At 42.1% G+C, this 20,361-nt stretch overlaps 1 protein-coding gene across 1 annotated transcript in view; it reads right to left on the reverse strand.

Moving 5' to 3' along the window:
• Positions 1-20,361, reverse strand: part of L3MBTL4 (L3MBTL histone methyl-lysine binding protein 4) — a 342,274-nt gene that overhangs the window by 304,720 nt on the left and 17,193 nt on the right. The window contains 3 exon segments of the mRNA XM_058556539.1: positions 6,305-6,357; positions 6,360-6,395; positions 6,757-6,788. Of these exon segments, the coding sequence (XP_058412522.1) occupies positions 6,305-6,357; positions 6,360-6,395; positions 6,757-6,788 (121 nt within the window).

Consider the following 20,361-nt stretch of genomic DNA (forward strand, 5'->3'; position numbering starts at 1 on the left):
CTGGGAGTGAGAGAAGAGCCTGAGAGAGCTGTCCTCCTGGGAAACGGGCAGGGCTCAAACCGAAAACCCAGAAGGATGGCCAGGGGCTGCCCAGCTGGCGGCAACTTTGGGTCTCCAGTGGCACCGATTTGCCAGGCTTTGTGGTTCTTCTCCAGCAGTGCCTGGCAGCTTCAGTACAGAAGTTAGAAAGCAAACATGATCCACCCAGAGCCGAGATTTTGGCAGGCGTATATGGGGCAAAGATGACAGGGCACAAGGGAGCTGAAGGTCCTGGCAAGAGAATGGCTAAAATGATGCAATCAGGGAGCCTGGACTGGCTAGGAGGAAAGGTAGCCAGAGGAAGAAGACAGAATTCAACAACTCCAAGTCTTACTTAAAAGAAAAACTAGTACTGTGAGAATAAGGGAGCAAAAGGGCTGGAAAAAGAGTGGACGAGATCAGATGGTGAGATCTAAAGTTCAGCAACTGAGGAGGCTCCACTCTGACTTATGCAAGTGCGGCCACGCAGCAGACGGACTGAACTGAAAGGGAAGTTAAAGTCCCTGGTAGAGCCATGCAAGGTACTAGGAAGTCAGGTGGACCATCACATGGGCAAAGGAAATGTCCAAGGATGTGAACACGACTGGGGCGGAGCAGGGTCAGGGCAAACAGCGGGGTGCATGGAGGGTAGCAGTGCGAGCAGACACAAACACACACACGATATAATGAAGTTACAAGAGCAGAAACAGTAGCAATGAGATAGCATAAACCTCAAAGGAGGGAGGGCTGAGAGTGGAAGTGGCAGGGCAATAACGAGCGGGTGGCAGGCTAGGAGAATGCTAGGCCTTCCAACCTTGAAGGATGGAGAAGTGGGTTGGGTAGGGGGACAGTGTACTCTCAGGAAGCAGAGGCCACAAGGGAAAGCAGGTGTGCATTTTGGCCAGAGAAAGGAGGGACCAATATGCTGAGCTACTAAGGAGGTTACATCATTTGTTTTACCATAGGCAGGGGTTGCAGAGGTCACAGGAGAATAATGGGAGGGAGCCGACCCATGAAAAGTCACGCAGGCCAGGGGCAGGGACACACCAGCACCAGCAATGAAAAAGGGATGGCACCTGTGGTTGGCAGAATAGTGGCCCCCAAAGATGTTCATGTCCTAATCCCTGAACCTGTGAATATGATATCTTACTTGGCAAAAGGGACCCTGCAGATGTGATAAAGTGAGGGATCCTGAGATGGGGAGATGGTCCTGGAATATCCAGGAGAGCCCAATATCAGCACGAAGGTCCCTACAAGAGAGGCAGAAGGATTAGAGAAGGAGACACGGCAATGGAAACAGGCTGGAGTGATGAGGGCACACAAGCCGAAGAACACAGGTGGCCCCTAGAATCGAGAAAAGGCAAGAAAACAGATTCTCCCCTACGGCCTGCAGATGGAGTGCAGCCTGCCGGCCCATGTTAGACTTCTGACTTTCTGAACTTGAAGCTAACAAATTTGGGTTGTTTTAAGTCATTGAGTTTATGGTCATTTATTACCGCAGCAAAAGGAAATTAATACAACACCTTAGCTATATGGAATTAAACTAAAACTATATTACTAAACTATAAAAAATATATAAAGAAGTCCAAGAGAGTTTTACCTTTTCTCATGATGACTTTCATTTTGTTCTGAAATGCCAAAATTTCTCGAAAATGTCGAAGTGTTCCTGCTTTGCAAGGGCTTAAGCATATACTTAGCCTATCCCCTCAGCAACCCAACACTTGCTAGGGAGAGAGGAACATCCGCCTGGGATAAAAAGCAGAGCTTTCTGGGCCAGTGATTAGGACAACAGGCATGTGCACTTTGGTGGGACTCACTGTCACCAGGAAGGACGGCTTAGAGCGAGGGCGGGCTGTGCGTCTTGGGTCAGAGGCCTGACAGTGATGTAGATGTGGTTTACCCCCGAGCGCTGGGGCTGGACAGGCAGAGACCCTGGTCTGCTCAGGGCCAGGAAACACTAGAAGTGGCATCTGGTCTTCACGCTACTCGCTGCTGTCCCCTGACCTCACTCCTACCAATGTGAGCTGAGCAGATGGTGGCTGTCTGGTAAGCCCATGTCGATGGGTCAGAGTGGGCAGGCTGGGACAGCTTTATGAAAGAGAAGCATCTTAGGGGGCACATGGACCTATGAGGTCTAGGGGCAAGAAGAGACACAAAGGCCTTTCAACGTGGATAAAGACTCTGAACAGTCAAGTGGTGGCAGCGACAAATAGGAGTTGGTGCGTGGACCAGCCTGACAGGCGTGGAGGAAGCCCTGTGCTGGTACATGTCTGCAGATGGGGCTAGACCGTGGTGCTTCAATTCCAGGCTGACCTATTTGAACTTGATGTGATGGGCAATGGGTGAAGAGAATGCTTTAGGGAGACACATCCGATAGTTAGATGACAGGCAGGGAGAGATAAGAGAGAAAGTTTTTAATACCAACCTCAAAACAAAAGAAAAAAATATTTTAAAGTTTAAATCAAGTCAAGATAGGCACGTTTCACCAGTAACGAAGAGAAAATGTTTTTCAATTTTCTTCGTCAACAGAAGGTGTTTATATTCTTGTATACTCATTACCCCAGATGGTAAAATAAATTATAAAATATAAAACATTTTACTTTGTCTTGTACAAAGAGAAATTTAAAACAGACCTATATATATGCAAAAACCTTATGTACTAATGAAATAAGCATACTCTCTTTTAAAAATATACACACATTTTCTTGGTAGAATACACATCTGATTTGCATGATGGAATTGATCATGTGTGAGTGTGTGTGTCTGTGTGTCACTGGTATATCTTCTAAAACTCGAATATTAGGATGAAAATTATATTTTAAAAGTAAAGCAATACTTAATGTCTTTTAAATAGTTTTCCATTCAGGGTATGCAAACTATTTTAAGTTTTATTTTCAACATTTCAGTGTCAAAAGCTGAAGGTTCCACCTCAGCTGGCTGACCTGAACACCATTATTGTAATATAGGCACACCTCAGAGATATTGTAGCTTTAATTCCAGACCACTGCAATAAAGCAAATAATGCAATAAAGTGAGTCACACAAATTTTTTGGTTTCCCAGTGCATATAAAAGTTATGTTTACACTATACTGTAGTTTATTAAGTGTACTATAGTATCATGTTTAAAAAAATGTACGTACTTTAATTAAAAAATACATAATTGCTAAAAAATGCTAACCATCATCTGAGCCTTTAGCAAGTCATAATCTTTTTTGCTGGTGGGTGGGGGGTCTTGCCTTCAATTCGTAAAAAACGCACTGTCTGCAAAGCGGGATAAAGTGAAGGTATGCCTATATCTACACAGTGAAAACAAACATTAATAGTCAGGAGCGCAATGTCAACACAAAACTGAGTCAGTCTGATCTTCCTTCTTGAAAGGCTGGCATGCACCACCTGCCTTTGTTATTCTACTGAAACCTATGTTCAAATATAAATGCTTACGTCATCTTAGAATATAAATGTCAAGTTAGAGCAACACTGTATCTTGAAAACAAGCATCTTCTTCAGTCGTCAGGACAAATCAGACATGATAATTGGTAAGCTTCATTCTTCTCCTCATTCATGGTGGGAGGAGGTCCCACGTCAGCATGGAATACCTCGTAAACTCATTACTTGTACATTCCACCGACAACTAACATTCTGTATCATATTGTTATCATGTTTTATGGGCATATCTTATATCCCAACTAGATGGCAAGACTTTAAGAAACCACGTCATAAACTCCTTAGTGTTTCCACTGCCAGGTCTTACAAGGTGCTTTGCACACACAGAGCTTTAAAAACGTGAGTAGCTTGACTGTTAACTTATGAGTGAAGACAAAGGCATGTCAACATGTCAGACAGGTCTGCTTTCTCCTGTACTAACACTTCAGTGTCACCTTCAGAGCTGACAAATATTAGAGTTCAAAAGCTTGAGAAAGTCATATTTTAAAGTCATATTATTAGCCAAGGAATCATCAAAGACTGATCCCCTGCTCCCCACTCATCTGCACTCAACAGCCAGCCTCACAGGTTCCCTGTACACCCCCAGAGAACCACTCCCGTCTTTACAGGACACAAGACTGTCCTCTCATTTCACGCTTCCCTGCATCTCTTTTGTCAGATCTCTGTAAGGTGAAGGGAGAAAAGTTCACGCCCCATTATCTATCGTCACCCAGTTCCCAATAGCGCCATAAGGCTTTATTTTCAGCAATAAAAATCCCACATTTGCCCCTTGGTGTTTTTTTAGTTAACACTAGCTGGTCTTGAGGGGAAATCTGGGGAAGAAATTCTCTATTATGCAGGTGTTCTTGCAATACTTGATGGATCTTAAAGGAGGAACTCAGAGAAATAATGTTAATACACTGACTGGCTGAGATGAGGGGAAGAAGGCAAGAGCTGGACAGAGAAACTAACACTTTGCTGCCATCAGCCAGAACTTGTCTTGCTCTGGAAATTAGAACACACTTCACCCCTAACACCCAAATATCAGATTCAATCTTGAGTAGAGTAAGAGAGAATCCTTGTCCTAGGATCCTGATCTGAGGACACACACAGTTCTGATTCCTAAGACACTGTATCATCACGGCCGATTTTGTTACATGTATGTTCTAACTTCAATTGTTGACTGTCCCTACCTCTTTGTGGCTTCTGGCTGCCTTGAGACCCTGGATGGTGATGCCCTCCAAGCCCAGCCATCAGGTCACAAGTCTGGCCTGTGTCCTCTGGTTGAGCCTCACATCCTGGACCCTGGCTGGGCTACATCTGCTCTTGGGGGTCATAGCACCTGACAGGCTTCAGCCAGCTCCTGGTCTGGCCCACTCTACCCCCCTGATCTGCAGTGACCACTATGACAAGGGCACGAGACGGGCACAGGGAGAGAGGGAAAAGGCGACTGCAAGTTATACTGGATGGTCCCAGCCAAAGCCAACCCCCTTTAAAGAACTTCTACACTAAGAAATAAGAAGTGTGGTTTGCCAGAAGCATTTCAACATTGACTGATCACGTGAGCACACTTAACTGAGTAGGTATGGAGACATGAAAGAAAAGGAAGAAGAGATCCCTCGCCTAGGGAACTTACGTGCTGCTGGTGGAACACACACTCTAAGTCTAACCAGGTGACAGCAATGCGGGGTAGCAGAGACCTGACTCCCAAGCAGGAATTGCACAGTTTTTAAAACCTTCTGCCGTAGCAGACCTCACTCTGTGCACAGAAGCCCTGAGGAGGTTCTCAAGCTACAGATTTCTAGGCACCCCCCTGAGGTTCTAGCTTAGGAGGTCTCAGGAATACCCATACCTTTGTGTTTTCCAAAGCTCCACAAAAGTATCTGATGTGAAGACTGGGCTAAGAACCAAGTAGAGGATATTTAGTATTTCTTAGACGGGAGGTGCCCGCACTCAGTTGCTCTTTCTTTCTCTGTCTGCTACACCTCTTCTCCCCTGTTCTGTTACCATGTCCAGGATGATGATTGCTAGCTCTTTCATGTAATAAAAAGTACTAGATGTAACTCAACAGATGTCATTAAAAGTAAAGCAAATAAAAAGTTTTTAGCTTCTCACTGCTGGTTAAGATGCAATATAATGACGCAAATCTGACGCAATTTTTTATATAAATTGCCCCTGAAATACTGAAAACACAGACTGAGGAGAATAGAAAGGGCAACAGAAGGTTTGGTGCCTTGGGTAAAGATGATCCCCTGAAGCTGCACGCTGCTGGTGCCATGAGTAACTTGGTCACGCTCCACCAAGTCCACGTCGGCTGCTCTGGGCATCTTTAAAGTCAGGTAGGACAGGACTGAGGGGTTTCCTTGTCTCCTCTAAAATGTTGCCTGACCCACCACTTCCATGCAACACAGCAAAACAGATCCCTCAAATCTGATCCTTGGGTGGACACAGGCAAGTAATATCAGCTGATCAAAAGGAAGACTAACACTTAGGAGGGTTTATTGTGTGCATGTTGCATCCTATGCTCTTTATATGTACAACTAATTCGATCCTTCAACAACCCAAGGAGGTAGGTATAGTAATTTCCCTACTTCATGGATGAGGCAACTGAGGTACAGAGTGACTGAAAGACTTGCCAAGGTCATAGAGCTGGCAAGCAGCAGCGCTGGGTTCAACCCCAGGCAATCCAGCTCCGGAGCATACAATCTGAAACACTAAGGCTTTGATTACTTTTGTTACATCATTTTCCAGCAAAACCTACAAATCAAATAAGTTAGTATGCTATCTAGGCAAATTATTTTATTTAAATTAATTCTCTTAAGTGTTAATTTCTTGCAAAGATATAAGACCTTCAGCGGTTCACCTTGGAAAACAGTTCAATGGGTGCTGCTATCGCCTTCTGTTCTTTCAAGTACGCTCCCAAGACCACGCTTCCTGGGCAGCTGCTGAAGGGACTGGAAGAGAAGACACATGGCTTTTCTTGGAACAATTAGTGACAGAAAAGTCATAAAATTTAACTGAGGATAAACCCAACAAGCAGGCTAATTAATAAACTGGCAATCAGAGCCTTATCTCTCACTTTGCATGAGCATTTAGCAAAATCAGCTAACCACTCCATGTCCAGCTTTTCCTGTTTCTGAACAGGCTTATGAACATACCCCACTCCCAAGAAGGCAGCTGATGAATACTTAAAACAAGCACCCTCTGACTCCTCTCAAAGAAGAGAGAACCAGTACAGGTTTTCTAGAAGATGATTTGGTTAATTTTTAGGTGAATGACCTGAAATTTTTTTATAATCTCCTTTCACGTTCATACCTCTTTCTGTTGCGAATGTCAACTGGTACAACCTTCAGAAGGCAATGTGGAAATATATGTCAAAAGCCTTAAAAATTATTCATATACTTTGAACTAGCAATGCTCCTTGTAAGAATTTGTATTGATGCAATTACAGTGGATGTGTCCAAGGGCCAAACACAACAGTTTTTATCTTAGAACTCTTCATAATAATGAGACGTTGGAAACAAACTAAAGGTCCACCAAGAGGAGCTTAATTAAACGCATTGTACAGATGTGTCATTTTAATCATAGGCCATAAAAATCACATTGTAGAAGGTCGTTTAATGGCAGAGAAAGGCCATGTTAACGATACACTACTAAGTGTCGGAAAAAAAAAGCAGTTTTGAAAACAAAATGATGCTTTTTGGTAAAATACATAATGGAAATAAAAAAGACTAAAAGTATATAAATCAAAATCTTAAATGAAATCATCTTTAGGTGGCAGGATTATAAATAATTTCTTCCCAATTTTCTTTGTACTTTATTTTTCTGCTTTCCAAATTTTCTAGATGAATAGCTATCCTTTGTAATTCAATAAAATTATCATTTTTAAATAATAAAAATCTGGCCAAAAGGATTAATAATTGTTTTAACTTTATATTTTATTACCCAATAATTCCTCCTCTACGATTAACATGCTAAGGAGGTAGTCATGATAAAAGTTGATGATAAAAATGTACATCACAACATTATTATAGCAAAAATGCAACATAGTATTAATATGGGAGAAAGGTTAAATAAATTATATTTAAATACATATACATATATGATTATGAAGTTACCAAAACTATATTTTTTAAGTAATAAAATATCTTGAGAATTTTCCGGGTTAAACAAAAATTTTAGTAAGGACACACAACAGTATGTATTATATGATCCTAAATTTTAAAACATAAATTATTGTATACATTAAAATATCCATTTATTCAACATATTTTATAAAGCATCTTCTTTGTGCAAGGCACTGCATATATGTGTATCCACACATATAAACACACATATAGAAAAGCAGTTGGAAAGAAACAGCAAAATATTAAGTGTCTATACGTGGATGGTGAGATTAATGTAAATATCATTTCCTTATTTGTTACTTTCTATAGTTTTAAAATTCTCTATAAGTATTATTACTTAACCATACACACACACACACACTCACACAAACACACATTCATATAATACAAATCCTCGGAGAAGATCAGTCAAAAAGTGCTATGTGAGTGTTAATTTAACATATATGTTGCTGTACAATGTTCCTGAAGAAAGTACAGATGGGAAACGGTCAGAAATGTGTGAGCATTGGTGGCGACAGGCAGGGAGATACACCTCTAAGCCACACATTTGAAACTTCTGAAGACAACAAAGCAGCCTGATGGAATAACAAACATAAAAATCCATGAAGTTGTGCAAGAAGAATCCATGTAGACTGTTAATCATTTAAAAAAATATTTTCTGAGCTCCTCTTTTTGTGTGTGTGTGTGAGGAAGATCAGCCCTGAGCTAACATCTGATGCCAATCCTCCTCTTTTTTCTGAGGAAAACTGGCCCTGAGCTAACATCCGTGCCCATCTTCCTCCACTTTATATGGGACGCCGCCACAGCATGGCTCGACAAGCAGTGCATCGGTGCGCACCCGGGATCCGAACCGGCGAACCCCAGGCCGCCGCAGTGGAGCGCGCGCACTTAACCATTTGCACCACTGGGCCAGCCCCTGAGCTCCTCTTAATGTGTCAATAAGTGTGCTGTCCACCGAAATAAAATATAACCCAGTCCCTGGTCTAGTAGACGAAAAAAAAAATAAATAATATATATTATTTCTTCTTTGATAGTCATAAATATAATTGACAAAAAAAGGAGTAATTCAAGCTCAGGTTATAAAGAAAAAAATCATATCAATTTATAGTTTAAAAGGAGACACACAGAGCGCATACATTAACATTTACTATTTTCTAATCCCAACACTTGTTCTTGCTAAGAAATACACTTACTAAAGTGTAAGAACTTTAAAAAGCATTTTAGTCATCAAATAAGCCTAGCAGAATTGTCATCAATGGATTTCCTCACTCTGAAGACAGTGAGACGTCACAGTGTGACCTCCATCAAGGAGCTTACAGTCTCTTGCTTGGCCCATTACAGCCCTTAAAGATTTGCTGCCATTTCTACCACAACATGAGCTACTTTATTTTTCTAAACAGAGAAAGCAATTTGACAAACCCTGAAGATTTTCTGGAAAGATTATTCAACATCCTTATTTTCACATAACCATTTTACTACATTACAATTCTATGCTTTAGAAAAACACATTACAGCAGTGTTGGCTCTAAAGCAAATATAGATATCTCATTTTCTACAACAGCTGTGTTCTTAAAAAGATTGTGTGTAATTTCTCAATTTAATCATATTTCCAATTGTCATATATCATCAATTCACCAGAAACAAATCACATGTAAGACCTTCTTTTATGATCACATAAGTATGCAATGAATCTTTTAAATTATGTCAGAAAAAGAACACGTAATATCAAACAAGAACAACCTACAATGGATTAAATATTTCCGTAAAGCAAGAGCACTACTCAGCAATACGGCGCCTGCACTGCAATGCAGGGCGGACTCCGCCTGCACCTGGGAGCCCGCCACACGCCTTCCCTCCTCACTGACCCCAGCAAGTCTACCCCCTCAGGCTCTCGTCACCTGGTTTCATTCCTCTTCACGGAGATGACATTAGGTAAAATTAACATGAGCTGAAATGAACCAGGTGCTTATGTAGAATCAGAATGTAAGCTCCTAAAAGCAGGGTTCCTCTTGATCTTGTTCATTACTGTATCTCTGGAGCTATAACCATGCCTGGCCATAAATACTTGTTTAAGGAAGTAAACGGAAGGCAGGAGGCAGGTAGAACAGTACTTTCAGCCTTAAAAATGAATTAAAAGCTATCTATTTTGACCAACTCATTTCTCAATTTCCTGGAGGAAAGGAACCAATTATGACACAGCACTGCTTCAGGCACTGAATTTACTTTTTTTTTTTTTTTTTGGCGAGGAAGATTAGCCCTGAGCTAACATCTCTTGCCAATCCTCCTCTTTTTGCCGAGGAAGATTGGCCCTGGGCTAACAACTGTGCCCATCCTCCTCCACTTTATATGTGACGCCACCACAGCATGGTTTGATAAGTGGTGCACAGGTCCTCGCCCGGGAACCGAACCCACGAACCCCAGGCCGCCAAAGCAGTGTGCGCAAACTTAACCACTACGCCACCAGGCCGACCCCCACAAATTTACTTTATTTTTTTGTGTGTGTGAGGAAGATCAGCCCCGAGCTAACATCCAATGCCAATCCTCCTCCTTTTTTGCTGAGGAAGATCGGCCCTGGGCTAACATCCGTGCCCATCTTCCTCCGCTTTATACGAGACGCTGCCATAGCACAGCTTGACAAGCTGTGCGTTGGTGCCCACACCCGGGATCCGAACCTGAGAACCTCAGGCCACCAAAGCGAAGCACGCACTTAACCGCTTGTGCCACTGGGCCAGCCCCAAATTTACTTTATTTTTTATGCAGTTTTCTCAGCCATACTACAGACATGACATTCATTTTATAAAATATTAGCAAAAAGAGCATTCTGACCCTCCTGTCTCTGCTCCCCCTAAAAGCAGGAAGTAAATCTCCCCTGTGAAAGGTGCTCTCCCTGCATCCTTATCACCAGAGCTGGGGAATTCAGGGCCAAGAGGCCTGCGTGAACAAAGCTTGCTAATTTACTCCCTCAGCCTAAACTCTGCTTAAATTCTTCACTAATTACATACCTTGAATCTAAGTTTCTTTGTCCTGTTATTCCTCACAAATTTGTTTCTTTGTATGAAAGACATATAATACTGCCTGTTTTGTTCACTCTCCCAGCATCATTTCTTTATGGTCTCCAATACATACATATTAAACTGGGCTTTTCTCCTGTTAATCTGGTCTTGTGTCAGTTTTATTATTAGTCCAGCCCTATGAACACAGGAAGGGAAGAAAGGGGATTTCCCCTGCCCCGACACTCTTCTACCAAACATTACTAATATACAAAATATATTTGATTGTATATTATCTATCACCTAATATACACCTACACATGCCAGGTATCGAATTAGGTGGCTGGAGAGTGTGTGTGTGTGTGTGTGTGTGTGTGTGTGTGTGTGATGTGTATGTGTGAGCATATATGTATGAACATGTATGTTTCTATTTATTCTTTACATCATTGAATATTAGATTTATAATCTCCTTTTATAAATCTAAGTAACTGAGACTTACAGAGGTCATACATCTGGACAAGTCTGGATTTAAACAAAATTTCTGGTCCATGCACTCCCACTACACAATATTGCCTCACTTCAGCACACACAGGCAAGATGTAGCAGAAATGCCTATTAAATTAGTAACTATTAAGTTTAAAAGCACCATCAAATTAAGTCTGCAGGGAAATTAACAAGTTCACTCATTCACGATGGCTTTGTAAATTTGACTAAAACTTCTGAAAGTCATATTGACAATACATATTTATAGACAAAAACTAAGATGTTAATACTTGTTGATCTATTCATCCCAACTTTAACATATTCTACAAAAAAAGGCAAAAGGAATAAATGCAGCCTTTATAACAAAGGCTGGAATATAACAAAGTTGGAGAAAATCTAAATATCCAGCAACAGAGGTCCAATAAATTATGTTTATGAAAATCACCCAGTTTCTATGCACTTTAACATTAGAATGTACATATTTACATATGAATAAAAACCATAAGAAAACAAAGAAATGAGACCACTGGGTTAAGGTGATGAGATCCGTCAAGCAACTGTGGGAGATCAAAATTTGGCCACCCCAAAGTATATCTCTTTACTTTGATTATTTTCTCTGACGGACATTTGACCTCCTCGACTAACTGCCTAAAGGAATTTAACTCTGGGTATAGACAGACTGGCAGGGTCCTTGCTAAGCCCATTCTTATCAAAGTTCTGTTTACCAAACATTTACATTGGTAAAGGTATCTCCGTCTGTGTACTGGAAAGAAGGGGGCATGACCTTATTTGTGTAAACTCTTATCAGGACAAAAGAAGAGGACTTAAATCTACATACTCTTGATTAGCATAATTTCTGTCTCTCTGGCCACATTCTCTATAGGTGGCCCTGCAAAGAATTGTCTGACAAACATTTACATTTCCCACTCCATGTAAATTGTCTTCTCCCCCTCTGAAATCCCAAACCTCCCACCCCCGGTTTCCTCCTTTGTCCTTAGCTGAAAATGGTATTTAAGATGGTAGCTTTGCCCATTCTAGTGAAAAACTCAGTTTCCCGGGTTTCTCCCATGTATATATGTTATTAAACTTGGTATTATTTTCTCCTGCTAACCTGTCTTTTAATTATTTGGCCAGCCAGAAGAACCTTAAGGGAAAGGGCAGAGGGGGATTCTCCTACTTCCCCAACACAACGCAAGACAAGGGCTGACAGAACTGGCCAGTAAAGAACAGAGCCCTTTTTTATATTCAGACAGTTTATTACTTATATAGCAAAAAACAAAAGCAGCTAAAGGGGCCAGCTCCCTGTGTCCCTTACACAGGGTGACACTGAAACAAAGGGTCCAGATACTGCAACATAGATGCTCAGGTGCCCTGTTCCTGAGGAGCCCAACGCGTGCTGCAGCCGTGCAGGTTTATAGCCTGCAGCTGTGCCCTAAGGAGGGGCAGAGCAAAAAGACTCCAACCTCATGAGAACTCAGGAAGCGATGAGCAACTATCTCATGACAGCCTCCTGGGGGAAACCCAGAGGCAGATGAAAAATGACCTCCCAGCAGCTCCACCCGAGCCCCTCATGTTCTCATGTTCTGGGAGGATCACAGGGCCTTCTGTCAAGACTTGGATCACCTGCAGGTGAGCTTGGCTACCCGGCCTATTTGGACATGTGTAAGGTCACCAGGACACCATGGCAGAGCCATTCCCCTACAAAAGTGGATGGATTTGGCTTTTAAAAAACAGAAACGCAGGGGCCAGCCCCGTGGCTTAGCGGTTAAGTGCGCACGCTCCGCTACTGGTGGCCCGGGTATGGATCCCGGGTGCGCACCGACACACTGCTTCTCCAGCCATGCTGAGGCCACATCCCACATACAGCAACTAGAAGGATGTGCAACTATGACATACAACTATCTACTGGGGCTCTGGGGAAAAAAGGGGGGAAAAAAAAAGGAGGAAGATTGGCAATAGATGTTAGCTCAGGGCTGGTCTTCCTCAACAAAAAGAGGAGGATTGGCATGGATGTTAGCTCAGGACTGATCTTCCTCACAAAAAAAAAAAAAAAAACAGAAATGCAATACCTTCCCTTGTGTGGAAATAAACAGGGCCATCTCTTTCTTTCTCTGAGAAGTATGAGGTGGGGCGTGTGTGTGTTTTCTTTATTCTAAAAGCAAGAAAGATTCCCGCAACTTATATGCAAACCATGGCCTCAGCTAGATTTGCAGATCAGCAAAAACCACAGCAACTTCTTTCACAAAAAGTGGCAACTTGTGCCTGCCGAGACGACACATTTACACTTTACCATTCACTGAATTTTCCTTTGTTCTTATATACACACCTTGAGGTTTGACGGCTTATTCATCAGATTAGCAAGAGCAAAGGCTAGAAATTGAAATTGAAAGAACACACAAAAAAACAGTGAAAAAACTTCATGGGAGTTGAAGTCACTGTGTACATGTTACATTTCTGCACCAAGTCTCTTTTCTTTAAACTGTGGCCATGAACTAGAAACTGTAATTATTTTTGCTGTCTGCAACCCCAGGTACAGGCCTATAGGAACGATCAACAGAAGAGGTAGATGGACCATTCACAGTGGGGGTCAACTACAGAAATAATGGTCCGAGGAGGGCAGTGCTAGGAGAGAGAATTCAACTTTGGACTGGGCAGTAGGAAAGGAGGGTCAGTTGCTGAGAAAAACAAATCTAACAGTGCGGCAAAATAAAGGAGCTAAGCAGAACAAAAACCAAGGAAAGGCAGGTCAGAGCTTGGACGGCTTGAACGCTGGTGCAGGGACTAATTTTCTTAGTGGTCTGCACACGTGGTATTGCTTTATGAACAAACAGGTGCACTTTTCTGAGCCAGGCCATGTCCTTGTAGACAGCAGAACACTGAGATACACAGAGTTTTGGATCTCAGAAGTATTCCTTTTACCAAGTGCTCACAATGTCTAATATGATTGGGCACGATATCAACCTTGTCTTTCTCAAGGGGCTCACACATTGAGTATGATATATTCCAGACCAGATACCCCTGAATCATGAGGGACATGTTTAGACTGTAAAAACCACAATTGTGTCCTCCTTTGTCATTTCAGATCTGGAGTTCTGAATAACTGAGTTAAATTAATAAAAAACCTTTACTTTGTATTTTAATTCTTTATATGAATACTCTTCCACATGTGTGTGCTAGCGTTTTTGTTCTCAACTCTTCTTATAAAAATCCGTAACATAAAAAGAATAGCACGCTATTTAAATATGGAAAGAACCCTAGGTGTCATCTAGCCCTGTGATTTTTTTCAAACCTTAAATTTCTCTCGAGCATGACCCCATTTTTAGTTACAAAGTTATCCTATTAGGAGCCCCAATATTAGAAACCCCACAAGTGGAAGGAACTACTCTGGCTGCTCCACACTCTGCCCGCTCAGCCTCTCACGCAGCCCCCTCAGAGAGCACAGATTGAAAAATCACTGATGGACCAACCCCTCACTTTAGCAATAAGAACATCCAGCTCTAGGAAACTGCACAATATTGATCAGTGATTTTCTGAACTAAAATTTAAAAATGCAGGGGGTGAAGAATAAACAAATTATCATGCCTAAGGACAGAACCATGTAAATCCTAATCTCAAAGCAATACCTTTGCAATTCCATTAGCTGTAAACGCAACCCTTCACACCAACATATCAACTTCATTCAAAAGTTAGGCTGCATGCGGCTCCATCAGGTAACATCTTAGAACACGTGAGAAAACAATTGTCAGTAGCAACCAACCAACATCATTACACACTGATATAAATAATGCCTTCTTTTGTGGCACCAACTGGAAACGATACACTTTTCCTAGCGCTAACAACCTATCCCTGCTGGATAAGCCCCCTGAACAGCACTGCACTTCTCAGACTCTCACGTTGTATGACTCTGCCACGTCACTGCAGCGACAGCTTCTCCACACCCACCGAGGACATCGCTCACTTGACACTCAGGCTGCTTCTCAGGACAATTCAATTCAACAACCACTGACTGCTCATCTCCGCAGCAAAACAGGCACCGAGCGCTGGGGAGACACAGGGAACCTGACTTTTGTCCTCACACGGCACTTACACTAGTGGGGGAGACACCTGTGTGGACAGACAAATGTCACCCCCAACCTGACATGTGGCAGGACTCGGTGTTTTGGTGAACAATCAAGCAGACACAAGTGCTAATACACACTAGTTAAGAAACCCAAACTGTGTGTCTGGGAACAAAATGAAGAAGGATTAATTCTGAACAGAGAAAACTTCCTGGAGACTGTTGCTTTCTGAGACACTGGAAATTTAGCAGGCAATCCAGGGAGGAGCGGCAGCAGCAAAGCAAGAAGGGCTGGAAAAAGATCTTCTTCTGCAAATGCCAGTCTGGTGAGTATTCACATAAAGCCTGCAGGGACATACAGACAGAAGGCTGGATTGCTGGATTGGGAGGAGAAAAACAAGATCATGAAAGTCCTTGCAAGTTGGCCTGAGGAGTTTGATCTTTATTCTGGTGATTCAGAGAACTATTGCAGACTTCTGAGTGGTGAATGATATCATGAGAACTTACTAATCACTGCCAGGTCAGGATGAAACAGATGGGAGAGACGAAGACTGAAGACTGAGAATGATAACACAATAGTCTTGGCACGAGATCATGTGGGTGTTCCCTAAAGGGTGGGAACAAAACTGAGGGATGGAGCAGAAATACAATCAATAGACTATGGCAAACAACTGCTTCTGGGGGTAGGGTGATACAGGGAGAGGTTCCATCCTGGGTACCCAGGAAGAGATTAGCAAATTGAGGGGCTAACACAGGATCATGTAGAAAAGATGGGATAATTTTCAGAGATGTTGAATTGTAGGTATCTGGAATAATCTAGGTGTATATATCCAAGAAAAGGCAATTCCAAATTCTTGAGAAAGAGGCAACAATGGAGAAAAATCAAGAAAGAAGAACAAAGGACGGCACATGAACGTCCACGGTAGAGGTAAGGAGCTGGGGAGGAAGCAGGAGGGAGAATCAGAGTTGGGAGGGGCTCCAAGGACACATACAGAGGCCTGGAAGCCAAGGGGGCAAAGGCTTCCCCAGCGCTGGAGGGTCAGACTGTCAAATGTCGAAGAAAGGTCAAGACCAAGACGGGAGAAGAAGCTGCGGGACTGGCAGCCAGGGTGTCACTCCGACCTCATGGGGAGAGGTCTCAGGGGCAGGATGAGAGCAGAAGTCAGACTGCAAGAAGCCAAACAGTGAAAAAGAGGTGTCAGGAAAGCAGCAAGTGAGGTTTGAGAGGTTTGCAAACGAAGAGGACGAGTCAGGTAACAGGAAAGCTTGAGGGAAAAATAGAGTCAAGAGAAAGAAATGCTTTCATTTCTTTTTTTTCTTTTTTTTTTTCTTAGGAATATAGGGAGAAGAGGGCATTTCAGTTCATCAGCTAAGGGAAATGAACCTAGAGAAATGAGGCTCTTAGGAAAGAAGGGATAATTGATGGGGGAGAGAAGCAGAACATAGAGAAGGTTTTAAGAACACAGGTAGAGGAAAGACCCCGAGAGGAAAAGGCTGGTGGTGAACAAGATCAAAAACAGAGGACATTTAGGGTGCTAGGGAAGAAGATGGAGGACATCACACCCAGGACCCTTGATCTCCTTCATGAGGTAGGAGGGTATCTGCTAAGAGTCAAGGTTATAATGGTTATATTGGGAGCACTAGGAAAGAGAGAGTTACAGAAATTCAACTAGGACTGACATAAGGAATACAAAGTAGTCCTGAGAGCCCCACTCAGTTAAACTGGAGATACCGCAGAGGGGCGATTGGCACTGAGGGACTTTCTCCATCAGCTCTTGGCAGTCTGGGAGCCGGAGCAGATGGTTAGGTTTACAGACAGCTGGGAGCTGATGAGGAGATGGCCAAGCAGATGAGAGACTCTAAACCATGAGAACACGAGATAAAATGTTTAAGGGGCCCCAACTGGCTGGGGAGGCACACGAAGTCTGAAAACAACTGACAGAGAACAAGAAGGAACGGAAAAGCTAAAATACAGGATATGATATTTTTTAAAAGCTGCCACAGAATTGAAGGAGTGAGAAGAACTGAGGGCTATGAGGGTGTGATCAAAGAGAGGATTTCAGAATTCAAGATCCGGTGAATTAACAGTTTATTCAACATACATCTATGCCTGGCACTGCGCTCAGGTGTTGCAGCAAGTTGACAGAAGAACAATGCAAGGGTCTAACATTGGAAATCTGAGTTTAGCAGAGAAGAGAGATATGTAAGTAAGTTATTCTAACACGGTGGTTTCCAAGTGTGGTCATCCCCTGGGAACTTGTTAGAAATGCAAATTTTGAGGCCATATCCCAAACTTAACGATTCAGAAACTCTGGGGGTGGGACCAGCAATCTGTGTTTTATTTATTTTATTTTTTTTCCTGTGAGGAGGACTAGCCCTGAGCTAATATCCGATGCCAATCCTCCCCTTTTTTTCTTGAGGAAGAGTGGCCCTGAGCTAACATCCATGCCCCTCTTCCTCTACTTTATATGGGAGGCCGCCACAGTGTGGCTTGCCAAGCGGTGCATCGGTGCGTGCCCAGGATCCGAACCTGCGAACCCCAGGCCGCCACAGCAGAGCATGCGCACTTAACTGCTCGCACCACCAGGCCGGCCCAGCAATCTGTGTTTTAACAATCCCTCTAACTGATTCTGATGCATGCTAAAGTTTGAGAATGCTGTTCTAACAAAACATGAAGAAACCTACAAAGGAGAGAGAAAGCTAATTCTGATTGATATTATCAAAGATGGCTTCCCAGATGATGTGACATGTGCCTGAAAGGATAATGGTTCTCAAAGTGTGGTAACCAGACCTGCAGCCTCAGTGTCTCTGGGAAATTATTAGAAACACAAATTTGAGGCATCAATTAAAATTTTGGGTATTTACTGATTCAGAAACTCTGGGGGTGGAGCCCAGCAATCTGTTTTCACAAGCCCTCCAAGTGACCCTGAGGCAGCTAATGTTTGAGAACCACTGCCCTAGAGTGAGGGCCAAACGGCTGCTGCAGATGGCTCCCAAGACAGAGGCAGAATGAGAACTCTCTGGTCACAGTCTTGTTCTTGAATTTCCATGAGTCTCCATCCTCCCTCAACATGTATTTTTTAAAGCACAGCCCATTACTTGAGGAAACTTGAGTGCTCTCTCTTCCTTGCAAAAGAAAGAATCTAATTAAAACACCATAAGAAGAATTCAATCTTTAGCCTATATGTGCTATGAAAACAGTGGATATTTTTAAGCAAAGAAATGCCATCATAAATTTTGCTTTTGTTTATCTTCCCCTGCCTAATGTTGGTTTTCTGACTGTTTGGTTTTTTTGAAAAAAGATACCATTGGAGGCAGTTTTAGAGATGACAGAATAGAATAAGAAGGGAGGATATAACGGAGACATCAGAAAAGAGGCTGTTTAAACAAGCAGGCATGAGACCATGAGGTTTTGACTTGAGATAGCTGCTGTGAGGATTGAGAGGAGCAGAAAGAATTCAGAGACATATCTGAATGGGACTTGACAAAACTGGACAATCAATGAGATGAGAAAGGGAGGACTTGGACATTGCTAGCCCAAGAGACTGACATGATGATTGTGCCAGCCACTAAGCAAGACAAAACTAGAGGAGCAGGCTCAGAGAACAAGATGAATACATTTTCAGAGATGCTGAATCTCTGAAATCTAAAGTATATTTAGGATAAACTATCTAAGAGGTATTAAAAACAGATTTTTCAGGAGAAAGGTCTGGACTCGGAACTTGGATTTACTGGCCATCAGTGCTTCCGGAGGTTAAAGCAGAGGAGATTCTCAGGGAGTATATGCAGAGCACGAAGCAGGCAGGGCCAAGAAGAGATCCTAGGGAACTGGAGAATTTAAGATGTAGGCAGAATAAAAATAATCAGTAAAGGATAGGGAGAAGGGTCAACCAGAGAAATAGGATGAATGAGGGAGGAAATACTTTCAAGAAGTAGAAAACAGTCACTATGAAATTTGATAAAAATGTAAAACAACATGATGACTGAACAAAGACCACTGAATTTAGTACCTGGAAGGACATAAGTGGCCTTTATCTGAGACTTAGAGTGCAGAGATTGATTAAAGGCACAAGAAAAAACCAAGATCTGAAGTTGGAGAAAGAGATGGGATCAAGGACAGGTGATGGGATTAGCTTCAGGATGGTTTCTATAAGAAAACAAGGAATGGGTGCTGGTCCAAGGAACTCTAGAGGTGAACAGGAGAAAGGCTGGAAGCATAGTCTGTGATGAGGACAAGGTTCACAGGTACGCACATGGAAATTATATTGGAAATAGTAATCTTTAGAAGTGAAAAGCTCAAAAAGCCACGAGATCAGGGTGATGGAGGAGTCATGTACGACAAGACAGAGAAAACCAATGCAAGCCAGGCACGCTCACTGTTTGAACACAGGGTCTTTTACAACATAGACCCTGTGTTAGGTGCTAATGATTCAAAGAAGATAAAGATATAGTTTTAGCCCTTAAGGAGTTTGCAGCTTAGTGGGAAACCAGATGACTATTATACAAGGAAAATCCAACTACAGAGACATAAGCTAAGGGCTATGAGAACACAGTAGACAGAACAATCAACATTGTTCTTGAGGACAATTCATTCTGTTCTCATTTTTCATTCAACAAATATTAATTGGATGCTTACTATATGCTAGGAGCTTATGACACAGCATGAAACAAACTAACAATAATCCCTACCTTTATCTACCATAAATTCTAGTGTCTGAAGACAGATGATAAGGTAGATAAGCAAAATATATAGTATGTCAGATGGCAATAAGTGTTAAGGAGAAAATAAACCAGAGAAAGGCATTGGGTAATATTAGCAAGAGGGGCTCTGTAATTTGAAAATATGGTGACTTCTTCCCAGAAACAATGGAGGCAAGAAGACAATGAAATGACATCTTTAAAGCAATGAAAGCCATAAAGCTGTCAAGTAAGAATTGTACATCCAATGAAAAGATCTTCCAAAAAGAGTGAAATAACAAATTTTTCAGATTAAACAATGATTTTGATATGTCTATCATTTCTCTTATAGAGTACAGTTTCTATTCTTGACTGAGTTCTTCCTCGCTTCTAGAGAATTTATTGTCTCCTAAAAATATTCTTGTAAAACCTTTTTTAAAAACATTTAAGTCTTTAATCTATGAATTCATTTTTATATAGATAGTTGTCCAATTTGGCAAGCATAATCTATTAAATAATCTATGCTTTGTCCTCCTGAATCGATTTACCTACACTGACTGTGTATATTAACCTATGTGTAATATAT

The sequence above is a fragment of the Diceros bicornis genome, chromosome 16, assembly GCF_020826845.1.
Source record: "Diceros bicornis minor isolate mBicDic1 chromosome 16, mDicBic1.mat.cur, whole genome shotgun sequence".
Lineage (NCBI taxonomy): Eukaryota > Metazoa > Chordata > Mammalia > Perissodactyla > Rhinocerotidae > Diceros > Diceros bicornis.